This window comes from Phalacrocorax aristotelis, chromosome 17 (genome assembly GCF_949628215.1).
Source record: "Phalacrocorax aristotelis chromosome 17, bGulAri2.1, whole genome shotgun sequence".
Lineage (NCBI taxonomy): Eukaryota > Metazoa > Chordata > Aves > Suliformes > Phalacrocoracidae > Phalacrocorax > Phalacrocorax aristotelis.
Window position 1 is genome coordinate 8,120,466 of NC_134292.1, and position 24,705 is coordinate 8,145,170.

The 24,705-nt window shown below is 47.3% G+C and overlaps 1 protein-coding gene across 1 annotated transcript in view; it reads left to right on the forward strand.

Moving 5' to 3' along the window:
- The window catches only part of CFAP77 (cilia and flagella associated protein 77), a 61,321-nt gene extending 36,864 nt beyond the window's left edge, over positions 1 to 24,457 (forward strand). Inside the window, exons 3-6 of the mRNA XM_075111817.1 lie at positions 419 to 647; positions 13,409 to 13,511; positions 14,898 to 14,993; positions 24,209 to 24,457. Coding sequence (XP_074967918.1) covers positions 419 to 647; positions 13,409 to 13,511; positions 14,898 to 14,993; positions 24,209 to 24,277 — 497 coding nt within the window. The 3' untranslated portion in view covers positions 24,278 to 24,457. The remainder of the gene's footprint in view (positions 1 to 418; positions 648 to 13,408; positions 13,512 to 14,897; positions 14,994 to 24,208) is intronic.
- Positions 24,458 to 24,705: the final 248 nt, after the last annotated feature.

Sequence of the window (24,705 nt, forward strand, 5' to 3'; positions counted from 1 at the left end):
CACCTGAATTGCTTGGTGACTAGTGAAGCTTCTTTATCATATTGGAAACTTTTATAGGATCACACAGAGCTCAGAGAGAGGTATGGCACCTGCAAAGGGTAATGCACATGGCCACTTTCATAACTGGAGAAAGAGCTCCTAATTTGTGCTGTCAGGGACAATTACCCCCACAAAATGAGGCTTGCTGAGCAAGCCAGGGTGGAGGGTGAGGAGACAATTCAGATGGGAGATGTCCCCATATGAAATGCACTGGGATAGGATACGCAGCTGGCTCCAGAGTGAAACCGTGCAAAATCCATGCGAGCCGCACAAGGCCCTTGTGCATGGTGCACAAACATCAGCCTGCCTTCCCAAATAGGAGTTACATGAGATGCCTGATATTTTTCTCTTTGCCTCTCCTGTTTCCTTCCACCTCCAGCGATAGGCCACTGGAACACGGTAAAGCCCAGGACTCCTTTAATTCAGAAGATGCCCCGAGACTTCATCACCATGAACCGCGGTGCTCTGAAGGCCGGTTATACCACAGCCCATGAATTTAATTTATACTACAAGGCCAAGGACATTCGGTGCAGAGATGATGAAAACAGTCGCTTCAAGAGATGTCCTCCTAAAGTGCCTGCAGACTTGACTTACGGCATCACAGCACGGTAAGGAGGCTTGAGGCCCTTCTCAGAATGAGATTATCCCTTGTTGCACACACATCTGCATCTCCCCCACATCTCAGCTAGCAGAGACCCCAGAACAGAAGTCTCCTGAACCTGGACATGCTACAACTGAGTCACAGCATCACTTCCATGTCTGATTGCACCTGTGTGTCAGATAATCAACTACCTAAATCTAATCTACAGGCCACAACACATTCCCCTTTCACCTCTGGGATTAAGGGCTTGGAACCTCTTAAAAACATCTTCAGTGCCAATCCTTTAACTTAAAGGAACATGAGGAGTTGTAAGCCAGAATAATGGCTTCCCAGGGTCAAAAGATCAGGGCAACAGCATTTCTACCTGTTTACACTGGTTGAAATACTCTGGTGCAGTTAAGGATCAGTTCAAGTTCTTTATCCCACTCTCCCAGTTGTTAGTTCAGCTCCCTGCATTGGGCAGAAACTGGTAGTACAGCAGGATAGAGGCAAAGAAGCATTCCGCTGCTCTCTCTTCCGCTTTCTTGGGCTCCCTCCCAAGGGCTGGAGGGAAGCTGGTGCCTGCTGCTCCCCCAGCAACCCCTCCAGAAGGGCATAAGCCTATCCATTCATCCCTTGCAATGCAGCAGGACGGTTAAGGCTTCACACTGAGTTAGGTCTTTTGCATGGCAGCATCTTCCAGAAGATTTTAATAAAGCATCCAACATATATGAGCCCTGCCTGAGATTCAAACAGGTACAGCATTTAGAAGTGACCCATTTAACATCCCCCTTGCATACCAGCTCCCAGCTGCCTGCTGTGCTGATTTATCATGGGAAACTGTGCAACAGGGAGTCTGCAGGGGAGAACATTGGCACCTTGCTTAGCCTGACTTCCAGGTCCTTCCACTGCCTGTCCTCCATAGGAGCGTGAGGGAGGCTGGAGGGCACGGCGGTCCAGAAAAGCCAGTGTGAGTTCAACACAAACAAGAGCTCAAAGCCTCTGAAGGGGCTCCGAAGCAGCCCTGCTGCTGCTGCTGGAGTGCAGAGGGTTTTCTGGCTCTGTGCAGGTCTGGACGAGACATTAGGTTTCATTTTAAGAGCTGGATAATAATCACTACCAGAAAAATAACAGCTACAAATTCTAGAGAAAAGACATGATGAACGGCACTGTGTATTTTACATGATAGTAAATGGGCTTTGCATATGCAAATTGAATGGATTTTAAAATGGTATTTAATGACAATTTTCGTAGCAGACATTAACATTAATTGCATCAAAATGAAAATGTAGCATTAGCTTGCTGTTAGCTGCAAATGCCCCAGCTATAAAGCTTTATCTTTATCAGTATCAGCCCTCACCGATGTGACAGGGCTGCTCTGCAAATTGCAGGCAAAAGGGCTTTTATGTTGCAAAAGTATCCCCCAATGTAGACAAAAATCAACATCAATTTTGCTTTATTTCTTCATAAACGGAGGTTAAATGGCTGCATGTAAGTAGTCTAGGCACGTTTCAAAAGTTTTAAGGAAAATCTGCAGACCCCACAACAGCAGAAGTAGTGGGAAAGGGCTTTTAATTTAAAGTTATTATTGTACAACTCGCCTGCTCCATAATAGCTACCTTTTATGCAGCCTGATTGTATTTATCTCTTTACTTTAAAAGCATGTTATAGACAAAATCAAATTACTGGGATTACCAAGGAATTGTTACAGCCATTTCGGTAAAAGTGGGAATTTAACACACGTCCATGACTGGCAAGTTAAAGACACCAGCTTTGGTGAGCAACACCAGCCCAAGCCTGTCCCTAGTCACAGCTGACCAGGTTCAGCAAGGCCTGCCCTGTTAAAAATGACTTGGTTGTCAACGGATTTAAGTTGCTTCTGCTTTCTAAGCCCCGTACAACTGCATTCTTAGTGCTGCTAATTGGGAAGGCACTTGTAACTAAGACACATGCTTGTCTGGGGCAGAAGAGAACATCGGCATACAGTCTTCTGTGATTCCAAGCACTTGCTTGCCTTTAGAAATGTCCACTTTGATAAACATCTCAGGTGCAGTAAAGTTTTCCGACAAGAACAGAACCTGCATGTCATTCTGTAGCCCAAGGCACAGCACAAACAGTGCTGCTGAGAAGGCCAGAGAGCAAAGGTGCCTTCCCATCTCACTGGAAGTTGCTGTAGCCACCCTATCTGATGATGGCGATACTCTGGGCCAAAGTAAACCCTCCCATTCTGCACCCCCACCCCTGTTGCAGCTCCTCTGTACAGCTGGAATTGCAGCTAGTGCCAGCACGAAGCCTTGGGCCTGGGCTGCCTCCCTGGGAACAGCAGCACAGGGGTTTATAAGCCCAAACAGCTCAGCAGCTGTCACAGGAACATGTTTGTGGTCTTGCAGCTGTCAGCAGGTAATGTCCAAGGGGCTTCTCAAGCCCTGGCAACTTACCTCCATCCCCTTCTCAGGCCCTGGGCTGCACTGCTAAAGGCTTCTGTCTCCTAAAGACACCAAGGTCAGGAGCTCTCCCCAGGCTCACAAGTACGAGCTGTCCTGGACCATTCCAAATAGAAGTGAACACAAATGCTGTGGTTGCTATTAGCGCCTTATTAATCACACCCTGGCCTCGCTGCTCCCTCTAGCACGGCAGATCGCTTACGCCTCTGCTTTCCATTCATGGTGGACATGTGATACATGGAGCATTTCACAAGGCAGCGTCAGACACTGGAGTGAGCTTCCTGAAGCTTTGTGGCCTCTTTCCTTTCCTGGGATATTTACCTTCAAAGGTCACCCATACCCCTCTATTAATTCCCTGTGGGCATCTTCCAGGGGAGAGAAGCAGCTCTGCTTTTTTGCTGATTCCCCCCCGTTCTCTCCCTCCCTTTTCCCAGAGAAATGTTTGCTACGAATCATGTGGCCAGCTTTGTTGTGAGAGTCATAAAAAGGACATTTTTCATCTCTCCTTTTTCCTGCTCTCGCTCCCTTCTCTCTCTCAGTATCAGACAGAGATTTATTCCCTCCCTGATGCCTGTGGCATTCGGAGCTGGGAGGGGTCAGGGGAGGCACTGATGGGACGATAATAGATAATACAGTGGCTCCCCAGAGTCTTGTCCAGCTCCATAGCCGATCCATCAGCAGGCAGTGCTCGTGCCAAGGTCAGCGGTAACGAGGATGTGGTAGGGTCCCAGCCTCCCCATGGGGCTTCCTCCAGTGAGGCTCCCCCAATACATGCTCCAGCTTCTGATCTTTACAAGACCTGCCTTGCGCAAGCCACAATTTGCAAGAGAGCACACGTCCAAGCGCAGGCACTGGGGTAACGACCACATTACAGTGCTTGCACGCTCATCTTCACCTGCCCCAGCCCTCAGCCCCACCACAAACAGGCCTACAAGTTTCCTTTCAAGGAAAATGCTCATCGCTGGCAACTCCTCCCCTCCAGGAGCTAACCCCATCCCATTCACATGCTCTGTGTGTGACACATGACATAGCTGCAAGATGTGTGCAGATTAGGGTTGCTGTCCTCCTGGACCCAAGCCCTAGGTCCTTTCATTTAAAATAACCCCACAACACAGTGCTACTGGCAGGTATATTGAGCCCCCATAGTCTTTGTGTAATGACCTTGTTTTACAAGAGGGAGTATGCAGGGCACTGAGTGGGCTGGGTTTTGATCACACTGGAGATCTAAAGACACAGAGGGTCTGTGAAGACCTCCAGGATCTTCACTGGTGTCAATACATCTAGGTATTCAATGTGCATTTGGAAACCCCAGCAGATGTCAGACCCACATTTATCCTCCTAACCACCTTTCTGACTGAAGGTCACCGTGCACTAAAATTAACAGACATTAAATTGTCATTTTTGGAACGAAAAGTATGCACAAAGGTAGGGATGCTGTCTACAGCTAGATTTTAGATTACATTGTTTTGCACAAGGTCACACGAGGAGTCTGAAGCCAAAACACACCAGCACACAGTTGGTACCCCAAGCACAAGTTGTCTCCCCAGCAGCTAGCAGTGCAGAGTGCATCCTCAGCATGAACACACTGTCCAGCATTTCCAAGGCCGCTTTTCGAGAAAAGCTTTCATTTGCCTTTTAGTAGTACAAATTTCCTAATTCTGCATAATACGTCCCAGAACATATTCCTGGACACAAAGACTGCACAGACACGCCATTCTCTGCCATCCTACACCTGTACCTCCTTCAAACCCTGCATGGCCACAACCCTGCCTCTGACGTGCTGCCATCCACTTGGCAGTTGGCCTGTAGGTTGGGCTGACCTTGGGTGTGCTGGCAAGATTTCCCTGGCACTCTGTCATCCCCATGTCTCCTGCCGGGTCCCCCCTACCGTCTGCCTTCGCTTCAACCGTCCCTTTCCTGAATTTTACATCCCATTTTCCTTCTAACTTCATCTCCTCCTAACATTCCACCTCCCATTCTCTAAAACTGGTCTTAATCCTTTGGCAGCTGCTTTCACCATGTTCCTGCAGCAAACTCACCTCTCTAAAGCATTTGGTCACTGCAATCTCTCCTCTTCAGGTTGTTACAATTGGCCAAGGGCATCAGTTATCCAGTGCCTTCTCTTTTCCTTGTGTCATTTGCAATTGTCCTAATGCTCTATTGACAATTGTCTCACTGGCCTTTAGCAGCTCAGCTGTTACCTTGGCTATCCCTCAGCTTCCTGTATTAACTGACTGCTCTCTCCTTAGTTTTCACCTTCCCCCAAGAAGGGAGGTTTCAATATTCACGCTTCTGCTTTGCAAGTGGCCTTTCCACCCAAAGTGTCCATGATGTTTGCACACAGCCAGAACAAAGCTTAGAAAGCTGCCCAAAAGGTACTTCGATATTTCCAGCATGTCTTTGGCACAGAAAGTGCAGTGGTAAATTCATTTTTGAGACACTCGAACATTTCAGGTCATTAATATGTGGCCCTGGGGGGAAAAAAAAGCTAGTCTAGCTGTAAACCAGCTGCAAAGATATGTCAAGAAACAAGACTGAAGAACAGAGGTTGTTCCTGGAAAGAACCCACCAGGAAAAGCTGGACAGGCAAGAAAGAGGAATATTATAGCAAGCCCACATCTGATCCACAATCACTGGAAGCCAAACAAATAGAGAGAGTGTAAAGCCACACAAAAATCCAGAAGACTGGGGCAAACAAATTTTAGAATATTTGAGTACTGACAAAACAAATTATAAAAACATAACATAGTGACTGGAACCACTGTCAGGCTGAAGGCACCAGGGAAATGCAACCAAGTTAAAAAAATGTAGGACTCTCATCAGCTCAGATAATTGCATATTCTAACCAGCTCCACAGCGAAAGGCACTTTGTGTGTCTGCCACCATTCTCACATTGCTAAGATAAGAGTTTCTATTTCAAGAATCGTTTTCTTCTACTGGAGACATTCCAGGCTGGGTACGTGCTCGCACCGCTGTGTGCACGTTCGCTACCGCAGAGCTCCCAGCCGCATCTGCCTGGATCGTGCTGCCTTGTGCCCAGGTGGCTGCAGCATCTGGTTGGGCAGAAAGACCTGTTACCCCCTTTAAAACAAACAAACAAAAGAAATCCTAAGTGCACCATGAAGATACCCATTCTCCTTCAGTGTCATTATTTACTGCAGTTGTAAGAGTTTCTGACTACTTCAGGCTCCCGGATTAAGAGAAAATAAACAGCCCAGTCATGGTTTGGCATAAGGTTCAGGCCCTGCACGTCAGCCACAGAGCTGGGAAAAAAAGATCTAAAGAACAGAGATTTAGATCCCTTATTACCAGTTGCATTACACTGAATAGGAAAGTAATTTACTCTCTCACAGGCTGGCTGTTGTCCGTGGGTTTATCTCCATTGATCACAGCTGGCTGAAAAATTTCTACCAAAACTTTTACCATCTAAAACTGCTTCTCGCCACAAGTGGACTTTTTCCCTTGCAAACTCCTGCTTTTGCAGTCTGCACAGTGAAAACCTGGGTCAGGGGATATAACCCCAGAATCCTTTTTGTGAAAGCAAAGGTTTTCAGCCCTCATTGACATCTTTCCCTTTCAAACAAAGTAGTGTTCCCACCCAGCCAGAGAGATTCCAGCATGGGATGGAGGTCAAGAGGAAGACCTTGCTCTTTGATTTGTTTTGCTCAGCCTTGTAGGGTTTTTTTTCTTTTTTTTTTTTTTTTTAACTCATCAGGACATTTTGCATTCGTTGATGGCTGCAGGCTGAGCACCGTTCACTCTCAGCCATGGATTGAGACCTCCAGGCAGAATAGCTCTGCCCCATAATCACATCCTACCCGAGTTTCTCAGAGGGTAATGGCAGATTTCTAGTCAGTAGACAAATGTGTTGAAGACAAATCTAAATTATCTTCAATTAAGTCAGCCAAAGGGTATCTCCAGCCCAAGAATTGATGCTAATGCACAAATTCCAGCTTGTGAAGCCAGTATGTAATGGGTAAGAGCTGGCTCGGTATCTTCACTGCAAGACACGTGTTTCCATGTGTGCGTTTAGGACTGTTCCAAGTATACATCTCACTCTGGGCCTGGGAGGGAACAGTAAAGCAAATTGGTGCTCTTGTAACCGCGTGTACTCCTAAGTACAGCTATGAGCATCTGATAAATCTTTTAAAGTGCATGTTTACAATGGATTTTATTCTTTTTACTGTTCTATACATACGAGCCCTCTGAGCAAAATAACAGATCCTCTGACACTTACAAGAAGCCGCTGCCTCATTGGCTGCCCACAGTGAAATAATTTATATTGTTATTTCCTCGTCCAAATTACAAGGATTGTAAAGAAACTTCAGAAATTCAGAGTAATCAGTGCTTCGACAGCCCAGATCCTGCAGCTGCCACACGGGTGAAAGACCCACTATTTCAACTGACAGTTTTGCCAACCCAAAGACCGCAAAAAAAAATTGGTCCCTGAGTGTTTTCTACCAATTTTTCTCTTATTATTTTCTTCAGTGGTTAATGGAAAGTGAGGACAAGTGGAGATCATTTAAAAATGATCTTTCAGGCCCCTTCGTGGGTTTATTGCCAGGACCTATTTAGACGACCATAAAGCTGTAAGGGGCCTATAACTTTACCACGCAGTCCACAAGCTTCTTAGGAAAATGAAGAGCCTTTACATTCACACCCTGCTTGTTTTGCCATCTCTCCCTCTCCTTACAAACACGTGTGCAGGGACTGCCAGAGCCGCTAATTGAATTCACTCTTGTGAAAGCGTTAACAAATTGTAAGTGACCTTTTATACAAATTTCAAAGTCAAGAATTCACCACTAACTGCACATCCCTCTTCTGCCATTCACTGTTATGCAAAACCCACAAACAATTAAAAGAAATAACGAAGAGCCCAGCGGCCCTCTTTCCTAATTAGCTGCAGGAGGCAATGCTTGGGAGTGTGGCTAAGTGCTTCAATTACCTCGGCCCTCCTCGCTGCCCTTGTTAGAAGAGACAGGTCCACTGGCCAAAGGGGAACAATTAAGGCAAGGCAGAGCCAGGCAGTTTGCAGGGGGATGCCGGGGCCGTGCCGGCTCTCACACAAGGGCCAGAGCTGTAATCATGCCCCAGATTCCTGCTGGGCTACACAGAGACAAATTAATGGTAGATAGATTGCTAGCTCCAGCCCATCAGTAACAAGGGAAGAAGGGAGACAATACAGCAGTACAAGGGAGCTGTAATCAGAGTTTTCCTGTGCTATCAGCCCCCTTTCAGGGCAGAGGGACCTAAGCATTAATGCCTTATTGCTGCCTGCATTGGCGATACCCCAAGGCCCCGAGCGGAATCACAGACCCCAGCTTGTGCTTTCTTTGCTGAAGGTAATCTGCGCTGGCTGCACCGAGGAGCCCCGCACTCCAGAGACGCTGGAGACCAAACTGGTTCCCAATAAGAAGCCAACCTGAGGTGGTGGGAGCTGGTTGGCTGTCCCGGCCACAAGCCAGGGGAAGATCAGTATACGGACACCAATACCACAGGACAAATCCTTGCCATCATGAAGTACACAAGGAATACAAAGGTGATGCCCCCTGCAGCTGTCTCCCCTGTGGGCTGAAGACCCCAAAGACAGATCCTGGCTGTGCAGCAAAAGCAGATCACTGCAGATGGAAGGACACCAGCAAGGACTTGTTTGGACTTGATGATCTCAAACGTCTTTTCCAACCTGAGTGATTCTATGGCCTCATTAACCTTTCAAGAAAGTTTTAAAGTTTCAGGATAGGCAGTGGTGTTGCAACAGTTTTAATATCACAACTGTAAAAATTCAATTATATGATCTGTTGCATACGCACCCATGCGGGGCCAGATCCTGCTGCCACTAAGCTACCATTGAAATTAAAGCGGTGTTTCCAGCATGGCCCAAACAGATGCAGGGCCGCCGGGCGGCCGATGCCCGTGCACATGTCCTCTGCTCCCCGCCGGAGCCCGTCCTGACCAGCATTGGAAGAGTGCTGCAGGAGCTGTCTGTGCTGGCTGGAGAGCTACCCAGAAAATCCAAGGGCTGAAGTTTGCGCTGAAATATTTACAAACCCCTATGCTTTTGAATAATACAAGAAAACGACAATCACAAGTCAAGTTTTTACCCTTTTACAACACAACTTACCAATCAAATTGATTGCACCTTTTAAGCTGGTATAAACCCCCTTCCTGAGAAAAGCCCTTTGTATCCATTTTTGCCAAATATCTTTTTTTCAGCTGTTATATAAACCTTTGAAAATAAGTTTGAGGGGAGACTGACAACCTTGAAACCTCAAGAGCAGCATGGCATTGACGGGTGCCGCGCCCTGAGCTGAGTATTATAGATAGGTTTTAATTTCATTTTGACAAAATAGCTGTCTCCAGTGGAAGAAGCTTCAAGAGCTAAATGAGGACCCGTCTTGAGCTGAATCACGTTGAACAGACCTCGGCACTGTCATTGATTTTCTGGGAAGAAAAAAACCGCCTCTGGCTACTAAACCAAATTAGTAGTCACTGATGACCAATTATTTTGCCCCACTGTGAACGGAGAGGCGTACTAAAATTCCAGTTTGTCAGACCCAAGGCTCTCTTCTCAAACACCTTTCAACATGCGTGTACCAAAAGTCCCTCAGATGGTTCTGACGCCTTCCTGTTTTCGGCAACTTCTCCTTCTCCAAAGTTTTAATGAGCTGCTGCTCTGAGGATGGCCTGCCAGAAAGGGAGCCCTTCCCGGCTCAGCGGAGCACTATTTGGCATGGCACAAATCACAGCTGTCAGAATTTATACACACATACACAAAAAAGTGTCAGCCTAATGTTTGCAAATTATAATTACCATTTCTCTTGCATGTCCCTGGTGCCTTCATTTTAGATAAATCCCAGCTCTGAGGTATCAGCTGCAAAGCACTGAGGCCTCATATTGAATAGATTTAACTAGTTTGTAGCTCATTTAAGGCCTACACTGTTTTATTTTAATATTGTTAATACTTTATTATACTTTTTAACATTGTTTTCAGAGTAAAATAGCCTATTAGGAGGCTGCAGCTTCTTTTCCAGGAGATTTCTGGCAGGCTAGCATACCACATTGTATAACCAAGCTAGCAGGCGCTTGTCATTTCAGTTGAAAATAGGTCTGTACCCTGACTCTTGAAAGTAAATTAGAGAGAGAGTCTATTAAAGAGACAGGAACTGTTTCAGGGATAATACTTTTGAAAATGTGCATAGATAAATTTTAAAATATTTAGGAAATGTCAACATTAGAAGTGGCTCCAACTATTTGACTATAAAAGGAAGCAGCTGATTATTTTTTTCCACAATTATAAATAATTTGTTACATCCTATCAGAACTTCTTTGCCTTTCCTTTCTGTGGCAGGGTGCTTGTGCCAAAACAAGATCATCTGAGTTACTCTGAACAAGATGGGTTTTAATCCACAGTAAGCGTTTTCAGCGGATGCTTCCTCTGCTCTGCCCACAGCATCTGCAGATAACAGCAATGTCCTCCCAGTTCAGAGGATTGACATCTGGGCAGGGTGACAAAAGGAAACAGAACACACAAGCCGTTCATTCCTGTCCTTAAGTAACACTAAGGCAAGAGGACGTTTTCCCAAAGGCTAGCTGCAAATGAGAAAAACTGTCACAGTGCCAAGTGGCCCCAACATCAGGGCCAAAATTCCCCATCCGCTTCAATGAGATCAGCATTTGACCTACAAAGTAAAAGCTGCCTTACCGAAATTCCTCTGGTAACCTTAGTCATAGAAGCGTGTTACCTGATATCCCCCGCTCTTCCCCACTTTTGCAGTATTTCTCTCAAAGGAGGCAAGAAAAGCCAGATGAAGCCTCACATCCCACAGCCCCACCAGAGCTTACACATATACCTAAGCACACAAGTCATTCCCACCGATTCCAAAGAGGCAGTTCATGCGTGCATTATTCCAGACATGATTCTATACTTTGCTGGATCAGGACTTAAATGCGATTAATCACACGGCAGGGAAGGAACTCTGAAGAGCATCAACCCAAATGTGTCCTTTCAAGCATTTACTTACAAGCCAGCTGTGGACTAATCAGTCATCAACTGGCTGGTCCACTGGAGATGGTAAAAGTCACCTCCATAGAGAGGGGAGAACACATTCAGCTGCCACAAAACTCAATAATCAAACGCTACGCACAAAGGCTCAATGTTTTCCCCGAGTCCCTCCCTGCTATTCCTGCACACCAGGAAAGTTCCTGCCTTGGAAAGCAAAGGGACAGGCCAAGGAAAACAGCCCACATGCAAAGCTCACCATGCGCTTGTGCCAGGACTACCAAAATTTACACCATGCGATGAGACTGGAGACCCACCCAGACAAAGGACACTCGACCACAGGTTTGCCACATTTTTATCCTTTGTAAATATTTTGCCCAGCTCTGATCGGTGTGAAATGCCAAACTGGAAGGGAAGGAGCAGGGGGAAGAGGGGAAGACAAAGGGTAAATGTCGGTGTCCCCTTTGGCACAGGGTGTCTCCAGATAACAGTCTGGAGCAGCACAGCTGATTTGTAAGCAAAGCCTTGAAAAGCCCTGCAGCATGTGATCTATGAAACAGGAGGTCTGCAGAAGGATATCTCCTCTGATATGAATGCCCCCTTGGGATGTATATTGCTGGATCGCACATCTAGTATCATTAGAAAACACGACCATAGATTAGGCTGTTTTGAAGCATGTGGTGTGCAATAATTAAGTAATAAAAGTCACCACAGGGGTGAAGGAACAAGAAACAGAAGAGTTACTATTTGCATATGCGCTGCTCACACCCTCCATGATCAAAGATCCTCCAGACTGCTAAAAGCTGGCTGCTACCAATTTTGGACTCACTCCTGCTAAAAGCCACGAAGCACCATCTCACTTCAAGGTGCATGAGCTCTCTCTGCAGACAGCCACCTCCTGGTGGAGCTGGTGGACCAGAGGCAGCCCAGCAGTTAGCCCAAGTCCCTGGTGTCTTGCAGTTGGTTCAGACAGGCAGGGAAGGCACTCTCTTTCTGTTATGGGAGCTGCAGCTGAAGGCACTGCAGGATACAGGTGGGCGCAGAGCTGGGGCTGATGCCTCCACCCTGTCAGGGGTTGCTGCAGAGATGAGAAAGGTGTCCCCCCACCAGCAACGTGTGCAAAGACAAGGACCAATAAAACTTAAGCTCAAGGTCCTCCATCACCTTCAAGTGTTTGCTTCTTGGGGGAAAAAGAATAGCAGCATGACTACAGAAATAAGCGATACACTGTCCTCGAGGCAAGAACCCTGCTGCTGACACTGCCAGTTCTGCCTCCCGGGGTGCCTGATGAAGTTAAAGTATCCTGCCTTGCAAGGAGCAAGGCTCAACAATTTCAGGCTACAGCTCTGCCACAAGCTGGTCAGGTTAATACCAGCTCAGAACAGCTGAACAGGACACTGGCCAACAAGCAACTGCATTTCACTTTTACTGTTTTCCTAGAATCATGGTCATCTGCAGCTCCTCTGCGCTGCTGTCCCCTCCTGGCCAGGGGGCTCCCTGGTACCCCCTTTCAAGGGGCAAATACATATGGTCTGTGCAGCTGAGGCACTAGACTGGGGCTCAGCAGTTCAGCTCCCCTTTCTGCTGCAGACGCCTGACCATCTGCATTAAGTCCATTTTTATCACGATTCAGATTGCTTAGGACAGCACTTACTCCTCTCACCCAACCCACCACTGCAGCCGTTTGCAGCTTTTTGGTATACCACAGTATTTTAAGAGCAAAAGCAATGTTATTTTAGCAAAACACACTTTGCACCCAGTGGTTCTTCCCAGGCAGCTGCCACGGCTGTGTCAGGCTAGAGGGCACCCAGCAGGTCTACCTTCAGCTGGTCAGAGCCAGAGCTGCTCCTCTGAGCTGCAGGGTGGCAATGCAAAGGCCCAGCACTCTGCTTCTGGATGTTGACCTCCTCAGCGCTTTCATTAGCCACCATCAGGTACCAGCTGGGAAATGCTCTTCTGGAGCCATAGCAGGGCCCGAGGTCGAGCCGCAGTCTGCGGTGCTCCGCAGTCTGTGGTGCTCTGCAGTCCTTCCAGCACACCGGGGCTTGAACAGAGGTGGTGGTATGGGCCCTACATGCAGAGGTATAAGTTGTGCCCATTCTGAGGAATGCCCTAGCACAGCCCTGCTGCAGGTGATCCAAAGCATGTGCAGGCTGTGGTGCACAGGCTCAAAACCACGTTCATTTGCAGTTATTCTCCAGGAAGAGAAAACCTTTCCCAGTGTGAGGGTTTATTCATGTTCTCACCAGTCACATTTTCCAGGAGCAGAGATGGGCATTGGCATGGGAAGGTAAAGGGAGGCATTAACCTTGGAGATTATACTGTGGTCTTTTCAATGTTTTCCAGGCCTTGTACTCCCTTTTTTGACCTCCTCCAACACAAATACAAGGAGCTGTGGATGGAGCAGCAGAGAGCGCTGACAGCAGCCCAGCGAGTGGAAAAGAAAAAGGTGATTTTTCCTTCCTGTGCACAGCACTGCTACCAGGCATAACATCCCACTGTACCACCCCACAATGGAGACTCTCCACCCAGCCATGGAGAGGGGCCTCAGCTAGGAAACCATCCTCCCTGACTACTGGAAAGCTGGTGAAGCCTAACAAAGATCAGCTGCTTCCCAGCCAAGATGAGCTGGCTCCAGCCAGAGCATGTCCTGTGGGCTGATGCTGCGGGAGGGAACGCTAGATGTGCAAATTGTAATGGGTGTGCATGAAAGTATTCTAGAGACAAAAGGACAGTTGTTTTTTTTTAAAAAAGTATTTTTGTATCTGAAGATATACACAAGAGCTGAGCAAGCTCTCCAGGGCAGCAGTGCTTTGGCCAAGGCCTTTCAAGAGGCTTAGGCACCTGTCCCACAGAGCCATCATTAAGCATCTGTCTGCATCAATATGCCTCTAGTCACAGGGTGCCCAGTTGAACTCCTGGTATCAATTAAAACAGGCTCTACTTCTCTCTGCATCGCCACAGTACTAAAAGGCCCTGCTATAACAGAGAATTAGGTTTCAAATTATCTCTTGTATTTATGTCATCTTCATGCCAGGAGCCCTACAGATAGTCCTTTGAACAACATCAGCTCTGCTCAGGTTACCTGTGACAGTGGGCAAAACAATGGAGTAGCCAACAAATGTTCAAAGGACCATCACCAGCCCTGATCCTGGCATGGTGTGGTTCATGCCAGCACCCGCAGCAGTTGTTAGAGTGGAACGCTGTGCTGTTAAACATACCAATATTGTAATAACATTTAAAAGCAGCCAATGACTGTTTTATTAGTTAATGGCTCAAAGAAGAGTCGAGCTAATATGGTAATGACCAATTTCAGTGGGCTTACTGCCATCACAAACTATGCTTTATAGTTGAAGTGCAAGAATACACTGTTCTTAATTAGCAGTTACTTTATGAATACACAAGCCTAGGATGTTGGAAAGTGCATCCCTACCTTATCTATTAATGACTGATGTTTTAAATCACTACATTCCCTCCATCACATTCCTGAGGCCTGCAGCCACTAATTACAGAGTTAAGCAACACAAACCTACATTCTAGACCACAGAGCAGACAAGTTCCCCATGGTTTCATGCAGTGGCCAATACATTCACCAGGTACTTGCACTGGCTTGTGCTGGGACTACCAAGCACTGAGCTGCAATCAGTCAGGAGAGCATCACACACCAGACAGCCAGGAAACCCCAGACTGGAAGCCCATATCGGGCACCTGTGATCATCAGTCCAAAGTCACTTTTAGTCCAGCTCATCCCAGTGTCATTACGTTGCATGACACCAACCTGATGTATATAGCCATGCAGCCATTTCAACTCATTCTTGGTTACCTTTGGTTACAGAAAAACAAAGTGTGTGAAACTCGCACCACATTTCTGCGAAAACACCCACTACCTGCAAAGGATGAGTCCTTCTGGCACCTGCCCCACTTGGAAAAGGTATGGAGCACTTGATTGAACTCAGGGACACCTCCTAACCTTGCCCACATGTCCTAATAACACCCTTAGTACAGTGAAAGTAGACACAAGGCTCTTACCTCAGAGATTCCTGGGACCCAGACCATAAAATTCTCTGGCACTGCATGTATTCAAACATCAGCCCCTTTTGGACTTCAAGGTGGGATCTTTTTTGCAGCCATAAGCCCTAGAATACAGGCAGCAGTTGCCCAGATAAGGGCTTAATGACTTATTTTCTAACTTATTGTGTGCTTCACCAGATGAGAAGCATCTTTCTGTATCTCCCTGGTAGTAGAGGTGGCCTTTGTTCCCTGCTGGTATCCCTGCAAGTGCCCTGCACGAGCAGGACAGCCAAACCTGCATGTTAGTAGCCTGCCGTTTTATCAGCTCTCACCATAACTAATTCAAACCACACCAGATATTTCAAGAAGCATTTTCACCCCAAGAAATACAGATTTCCAGGAAGCCTGCACTCTTGATACCTCTCTAAACTACCTGATTGACAATATTCACCCTGAGACTGTCAAGGGGTCTAGCCAGGTTACAGATGTGCATGACATGTCCATTAATTGATCCAAATAAGAGCCAAGGAGAAGATTTCTTGTTCTAGCAATGGGATCTCAACATCTCCCTGAATTCATCTGCTCATCCTGCTGTGCTCTGGGGTACTTGTTTGAGTTTGTTAGCTTTGTTTGTGGTGTAAATTACAGGGAAACTTCAAGTGGAAAGCTAGGGGGCATTTTAGGAAGGAAGAGAAAAGAGCTGGGCAAGAGGAATGGAAAGGAGACACCATAAAGTCTGAAAGCACTGAAACCCTGCAGGGAGTTTACGTGGCCAAAATCATATCTGGCATTGATAGATACTATTGCAAAGAGCCTCTCAGCCCTCCGCCCCAGCCCTTGTTCTGATGGGGTTATTTTTTTTGCCATGCTGTTGATTTTTAACCGCAGCTTAAAACAACGAAGAAGCCTTGTGACTTCCTGAAGCTAATTTACTTGTACAAGTTGGAGAGTTTTGACCAAGAAATGTGTTTTGCACCACCTTGATATATTCCTCTTACATCCTGTCTAAGACTGTCCGATTAGCATATGTCAGTAATCATTTATCCCCGCTGCCTGTCAGCACAGAGCTGCTGCTGCGGCTAGTGTCAGGGAAAGAACATGACCGATCGCTGTTAAACAGATTGTGTAAGTCACACGAGATACTGGGGCAAGCCTCCTCTTTAGCGCTCCTCTCACCCCAGACCTTTCCATCACTATTCATTTTTCAGCCTGTGTTTTTTCTTCATGCTTTCCCTTTTGTTTCATCCATGACTGTGGTTGGGTTCCTCCCCCAGCCATGGCTCTCAAACCTGCAAGTCTTTTCTTCTTCTCTCTGCTTTTTTCCTTCCTCTCCTCTTCCCTTCCTTCCCAGGAGCAGCATCCCTGGGAGGAGGGACAGCTCATTTTGCAGAGCCTCTGCAGATTTTCTTATTCCTCCTTTCTCATTACATTAATGTGGAAGGTTTGCCTTTCCCCAGCTGCAGATCTAACAGGCACAGCCCATGTTCGAACTTGGATCAGGAAATTCATTGCTCAGTTGAGTTTCAGTGCATGGTTTCCTCCATGAAAAAAATAAGTTCTCTTGAACATATACAAACATTTACCCAGTTAAAAGCAGAGAAAGTTGTTGGTTCCCAAAGACACTTAGTAGCCTCCAAACTGTGCTTTAACCACCTCTGTAGAGTTGGGTTCTACATAGGTGGTGGTGGAATGGTCTTGAAAGACAAACTGGCCTAGCCCTTCAACCAAACCCAGGGACTCCAGGAATCACTCTAGCAATCCATCATTTACAACAGAGAGCGGTGCTTCAAAGACATGAGGGAGCTTGTTCTTGTGTTTCTGTCCTCATGAGACCTTTCTCAGGCTCTTCTTTGGTGGTGGATGACTACTTTATGGCTTTTTTTAAGCCTCAGTGGCCTGGGGAGGCCAGCAGTTAGCACTGACCACTGTAGGCACTTCACCAAAACATATAATGCCCTCATCCTACTGTGCAAAAAGCAACAGGAAAAGCAACGACAAAAATATCACTTTACAGAAAGCTTATTAGCAGACTCCCATCTGCATATGATTTCAGCCTTCAGTGACACTGCCCTGCTCTGGTCATTACAGAAGATGCTCAGGACCTGGGAAGAACTTCTAGATCTGGGCAAGAATATACAGAGATGCCATTGCCCTGACCACAGCGCCACTTCAGACTACTTTTCCATGCGACCAAGGCTGGTGCAAGATGCAGGAGTATGTCGTGTCCTCAAGCCACTCATCCTTCTTGTCACTCAATCATTGCCTGTTGTCTGGCACGATGCCTTTCAGTCTAGCCTGCCCTGGGCCTGGGCGGCGATGCAAAGCACCCAGCTACCGAGATGCTTGTAACCCAAAGCAGGGGGCAGCAGGAAGATGAGATTTTGTTCCTTTAGACCCATAAAAATCAACATGGAGCATTTTCCTATTCCCATCCTGTCAGCTTAACAGAGAGCTGCAGAAACAGGGTGTAGACGCCACTACTGGCTCTTAAACTGGACTTCCCATTCAGTCCCTGCAAGACTATCGCCTGGGACCATGCTAGAGCTTGCAGAGGATGCGGAAGGGAAGAAAACAAAGGAGCTTTGCTCTCCCTGCTAATTGCCTCAGCTTGCTCCCTGAATTGCCAGGGCTGCATGACATTACATAGTTATTCATTCAGTAAAGTATAGACAAATTGACTATATTTTCATTTGGATTTAGGTTTCAGCCCCACTGCTTTAGAATAATGGCCCACGCTATTAAGCTAACTGGGTGATTTACAGGCTCTCCCATGCCGGGTGATCACTCCCGCTCCATGTCTCGCTCTGGAGGACCAACCTGGCATATGGTCTCCTGGGCCCTCCAGCTCACTGAGACAAACAGGTCGCAGGGAGCCAGTCATGTCCTGACAGGCAGTTCATTAGGGAAAGTTGCTGAATTGAAGTATTTAAACAAAAAACAAAAACAACAAAAAACCAAACAAGAAAAATGCCACAAAAGAAACCCTAAACAGAAGTTAACTCCTTACTCACCTCAGCAAGATGCTTCTACTCCCCTCATCTTCCTCAGTCACCCCCCAAGGCAAACAGCCTCTGCCTTGCTCTGCCTGCAGTGACATGACTCCTGGGCTCAGGTTTTGCCAGCACGGCTGTGACTGTGCACCAAGACTTCATTTACTTGTAGATGTGGGACTGCATTCCAAGGGCTGTACCTCAGGCACCCAGCACGGGCATAAATAAATACTCCTGCCTGCATGTTCATGGGATGTGCCCCATCCCTACGTCACTCAGGACTAGCATCATGCTGGCCCAGGCAGAATGACACCCCTGGTGTCAACCAAACTCTGGAAAGGGTGCAGCTGCCAAAATACAGCATCCCCACAGCCCTGCCTGTGCCAGCCCAGGGTGAGGCTCCACCTACCTCCATCTGAATATTTGATAGTCACAATCTAAACCAGTAACTCAACGCTGGCCACTCCACAATATATTTCCAGGACTCTGTCAAGTTAACCCACAAGGATTTTGGTAGTGATACCTCGCGCAGCAGTGATGTAGAACAGAATTCACCCATGTGTCAAAATAGCTCCGTGCACCACGTGTCACTGACATACACCAGGGTTTTGCCTTTGCTCATTAGAGAATTCCAACTTGCACAGACATTCAGGGCGGCTTTCCAGGAAGAATAGTCTTGTTTACTTGACCAAACAGGAGGAGGAAAGAAAATGCAGCAACTTTGGACAACACTTTTGTCAACATGTGCTGCCTTCCTGAGCAGATGAAACGAGCTGCACTCGATGCGCGATATGAATAAGCGATAAGCAATTGACGAGCAAGTGTTCGGGTACCTTGGCAAAAGACTTAATTTGCAGCCTGGCACAAAATCAAAGGCTCTGTCAACGGCTGAGCGGCTCTCCCGCATATGCCTTGCGTTACCTGGGAAAGCTCTGTCAGGTAAATTTCCACTGAAAGTAATTAGAGGAATCCCCACTGTATAAACTTTGCAGCAAAATTCTGGGCTCCAGAATTTGATTCTCACCAGGGATCCGATATCTGCTCACAGCCTGATCCTTCATCAGAATTAACAGTTGAGGTTTAACACACACACACAAAAAAAATGTTCCACATTTTTTTTTAATGCCTTACCTCTATTTTTGTATAAAGAGCTGAACTGACAAGCACAGCTCATGTAATCTTGCAACTGTTGTCTTGTCAGAAAAGCCATACACTCTGCTTAAATAACTGAGGCTTGATATGCACAGCGCATGGCGGGCTGGCTTTTCAGATATGGCATTTATCCTCCCAGGTGTGAGGACAGCAAAACTTCATGGAGTGTTATAAGACTTGTCTCCTGGACCCTAGATAGTGCTTAAAGAATAAAGCAATGAGTTCAAGAGCTTTCTGTCACCATGGTACCAGATCAAACCTCCCTTCAGCTGGGATTTTGGCTGACCAAAAAAAGATAAACCACCAAAACATTGTTACCTGATGGCTGTTCAGTTGCCCAAGTGACATGAATTGGTGTCAATGCAGGGCTGGGACACAATCCAAAGCAGCACTGCTGGCCTTCAGTGCTGCCCTGCCTACAACAGGCACAATGAAAACAGAAAATACAGCACCCTGCAGGGTTCCAAACGGGCAGCAGAGACCCAGCTACCCTGAACATGATCCCTGCACGTGTCCACTGGGACCACAGCAGAGATGTCACCTCCCGCACCACAGCCGTTCTATGACTAAACGCAGGCTCCAGGCCCCAGCCACCATCACTACACTATCTTGCAGATTCTGCAGGTTTTCTTGTTTTGCCTGATAGCTGAAACTTCCAGCAAAGCAAGTGCTCAAATCACAGCAAAGCATTTCCATGGTCCAGCTTTTCCCAGTATGCTTTTGCACATGCCCTGGACACTCAGCCTCTCCACCACACCCTAATGCTGCCCTCTGCCATGCTCAGCCCTTCCTCGTGTCTCCCTCAGAGACAGGTAACCCATCATCCCTCTGCCATTTTCATGGCTTTCCAACATCTCCTGACACAAGATAACACCACCCCTCCCTGTGTAGCCTTACAGCCGGGGCCATCTCCAGGGCAGGCTCCACCTGCATCCAAGCCCTGGTGTCCAAAGGCAGCACAAGCAACTGTTGGCAAGCAATGTCCATTGCTGTTAGGGAGATACTCACCTGTGAAAGAACAAATTTGGGTGCTTGAAGCCTCGTGGCTTGCGGTAGAGTAAAACCACACACACCAGGTCGGGTTACAAGTGAGCACCTACCATTGCTTTCAGTGCTACCTACTGTTTCAGGAAAAAAAAAAAAAAAGAGTTCCCAAATCTCCATGGGGCATTAAATACAGCCGCTAAAAACTGCTGAGCGCTTTTTGCTTCAGACCCAGGAAGGTTTCAAACAAGGATCACTTTGCCCAGACTCCGTTGTCCTGCATTTCCCTACATTGTTGGAATTAGAAAGGTGGGGAGAGAAAAATCAACCTCATTCATTAAACTGGTTAAGAGTGCTACTGCCAGGAAAAGCCACAGTATTTGTAACCCTAATAATCCAACACACACCTCTGAGCGCAGCTCATCTTGGACAGAATAACGTCTGTTTTAAAAATACCTGCCTCTAACTTGTCATGGCATTTGTTGACAACCCTATTGAAAGCCACTCTCAATGCAGCTGTGAAGGATCTTTCAGCACCTCTTTCTCTTTCCTAGACAGTTTTTGAAAGGGAGGGGAGAAAAGAAAAAGCCATCAATACGGGGAAAAAGGCATCAGCAGCCAACATCAGCTGATGAAGCACCTCACCTGGGCCCCCAGCGCACCGCCTCCAATTAAATCAAAATGGTTTGTTTTTAATGGTCTTTTACACTGACAAGTGGGCTATCATTCCAGGCCTAGAGAGCTGTCAGGGAGCCGAGGCAAATCCTCCGTTGATAATGCCCAATGCTTCCAATTAGGAGCCGAGGCCGCTCCTGGCGCACTAACGATTCCCCAGCCTCCCCCAAGGCCCCTTCGGCGCTGGCTGTTTCGTCTTCCCTCTTCCTCCGCCGCAAATTACTGACACAAAACGGAGGCGCCCCGGTGCCTCCTCACCACGCCGGGCCTCGGCCCTGTTGGATTTAATGAGGCGATGGAAGTTTTTGCGGATCTTTCGCTAAATTCTTTTCTTGTTTGACAGCTGCTTGAGTGTTGACCTTATAAAAGATTTAGTGTTTCTCATTATTTTCTGTCAAGCTTTACAAGTGATAGCTTGACGGAAATCATTTGCATCTCGATGTGCGTGCGCACGCGTGGTTTTTGTCTGTACAGGGATGATAGGCATGGCGTGCGTCAGTGTGTACATCCTACCCCTCTCTGTATTGTGTGTTTTATTCCCTCCTCCCCCATGAAAAACCTACAAATGGGGCGGGGGGGATACCACCAACAAACAGGAGAGGACTTAAAAGGCCCAGGATTTGTTAGACTCCTGTAAATGAGGGAGGTTTTGAAAAAGGAATAGAGATTGGTTTCCTGTAAAGAGAGCTCAAGAAAGTGTTTTGTCACCTGCTAAAAGGATTCGATCAAATGGATGATGGAAAAACTATGTTGAGTCTAGGGGCGGCTTTGTTGTTAAAGTGAAAAATCATACAGGGCTGGGAAGCTGCCTCTGAGCAGGCGGGCAGAGCCAGGCAGGTGCTGGGAGAGGAGCGGGCACAGCCACGTCTCCCTGCAGCCAAGCCTGGATCCTTCCCGGGCAGGAGGAGAGCCCACTGCTACTTATTACTTGTTTCAGCCCTTTTCAGGAGTTCATTCTCTACGCACCACCCCCCCCCCCAAGTCATCGCAAGCCATTTCATCCAGCTATATCAGTTAAAACTTCCCCCCCTCCCAGCGCAACTCTCATTTACTCCCCTCCCCAGAAGCTAATCTTACTGACCACCCACGGGTGCTCACAGTGCCCAGCAGCTACAGCACACACACCCCAGCACCCACGTCAGCGTCCACAAGCCTGACACCAACAGCATCCACAAAATCCCAGACTCTGGGGTAAGTGCTCTGCCGTCATCAGGAGCTCTGCCTTCCCCGTACCAGCTCAGCCTTACTGCATCTCACATGATTTATTAGTCCTCCGTTAATAGACCCGCTTCTGCTTACAACCCACGTGTGGTTGTACTAATGCTTGACAAGCGATCATTTACAGCCCTTTGATTCCAAACATGATCAGAACTGAGAAACCCAAATGAAAATAACCCCCAAACACATATTTAAGTTTTAGGAGTGGAAAGGGGGTTTTTTATTGCTCCTCTAATTCTTTGAAGCAAGCACTGACTAGACAACATCCCAGCTGCAAGTGTCCTGCAGGTTTTAACTTGTCAGTAACAAATGCAATGAACAACAGCAAAACATTGCTCCTAATCAGCAGCTGAAAACCATTGCAGCTCCATCACCCTGCAAGGAAAATCACCCAGCTTGTGCCTACAAACTATGTTCCTGTCCTGCTACAGCCAATGCTCCAAATGCACAGTCAGACAAAGTCCTGGCATAACAGCCCGTAACCACATCAGAGTAATGGTAAAGATCATCAGCTGTCTCTGGAGGAAGTACCTTTGGGTTCATCATTTAAAATATGAATTAGAAGAATCAGAGACGAGGATTCATCACTGGCATTGACTTCTCAACACCAGTCACTGTCATATTAAGACCTTTGACCCAAGGACACCCTTATCTTGACTCTAATTACTGGCCTGGGACTAATCCATACTTCTCAACTGTCCCTTATTATGAGAGGGTTTCTCATTTTTTTTAAATAGCACTTGTCCCCTGTCCTACACCTGGTGCTTCCCACTTACTCATGCTGCAGGCAGAAGCTGGCATCCCTCACAACTTTGTCAAGGGCTCTGCTAATTTTGATTACTGCCAGTTGTGGCTCAGTGCACCATTTCTCACCTGGGAGCTTTGTACTAAGACTGCTGTTTTGTCCCCTGTGGCTTCAACCCAGTCCCAGGCAGAAGTTTCCCCCTGCCTAGTTCCCAGCACTGGCAGGCAGGGAGCGCGATGGGGAAGGCAGAGGCACATTCAAGGGAAGCAGCTCAGCTCTCCTTACCTGGATTTTTCTAACAATCCCAGCTCGGAGGGTAAAAAATCCTGCATTGTTAATGAGAGGCTGGAGCTGGCCGGGCTGGGGATTGTCCCTGCCAGCTCCCAGGGGCTGCCCACCTCCTTTAGCAGCCCCTGGTTCTGCCTCCCCACCTCTCCCCTCCTGGAGAGGGGTTATGTCGCTGCTGCTACTTGTGAGAAAGCAAAGACATCCAGAAACAACTGTCTGAAGTTAGGCATTCAAATGCATATTTAAGTACCTGAACGCCTTCCTCCAGGGAGGGGGAATAGCTAAATACACTTTGTTTGTCTTGATTAATGAGATCACTAGCAAGCTTTTCAGGGCAAAGACTGCTGTGTATTTTTACATATGCAAAACCTGACATCCAGCCAGCCCGAGCGGGATGGGGGAAGCGGGAGGCACCTTGCACATCCACGCAAGGCACAAGGAATTGTGTGGGGGCAGGTAAACCCACTCTATCCACAGAGCCAGACATCTCAGTAACTCTGCATCTGTGGTATAGGTTTGCTGCAGGCAGCTGTGTGTAAACCCCACCGCTCACCCCAAAGGGCCCTGGGACCTTTCTTCCCCGGGGTGACTTCCCCTTTGTTTATTTGTCAGGGGCATTAGTTCACTCCCTCCCCATCTCCAAGGTGATTCCTGGGGAGAGGCTGCTTGAGTGTTTGTTGGGCAGGTCCTGCAAGAGTCCCTGACCCTGGCAGGGCCTTCCCTGGGAGCTCTGAGCCCATCCCGGCCCCTCAGAGAAGCACACAAGTCCTGTGTTGTAGAAAACAAGTCATATTTATTTCAGGCATGCCAGCATTTGAAAGCATCAGACAACCAACACACCATAGTCAGACTACTATGTCAGGACCTTGTTACTAGAGCAGAATAAGAACCTCCTGAAGTCAATCAGAAAACTAGTCCTCATTTTAAACAGGTTAAGTGTTTAATTTCAGCTGGAGCAACGTCTCCCAGGCAGGCAAAACCCCCTGTACTAATCTGCAGCCTCTTCCCTGTTTGTGCTACAACCTATTTTCTTTGGCCGGCTGCTTGCGGTAACCAATCGCCTATCTGCTCCTTTCGTTATAGGTTGGGCCTCATCTCAGTACTTTTCCAGACCGTGATGCTTGTAAAAAGGTATTCAGTGCCTCCCGTTGAGACGTGCCTGCGAGATGTGGTCCTGTTCCCCAGAGCATCCATGCAGCGAGGACCGCAGCGCTGTGCTGGGCACCGCAGCCCTTAGACCCTGCGATAGCCATAGACAATAGGCTTTCTCTCTAGTTTTAGAGAATTATGCTAATGCAGCTACAGCCAAATAAATCACAAATATTAGAGGAATGATTCTGTGTCAGCCTGTTCATTGCTTCATGTCAGACACACAACACTTCAGTCTGATCACCGCACATCTCATCGTAATTAAGGTAACAGCACACCAAGAACAGGCCAGCATTCGCACCAGTGCGGCCCCAGAGGGAAAGCAGGACAGTCTCCTTCACTGTCTCTTCTGAACAAATATATTAAATGCAACCATATCCCAAGTCAATATTAAGTCTATAATATCTCATAATCCATCAGTCCGTCTCATT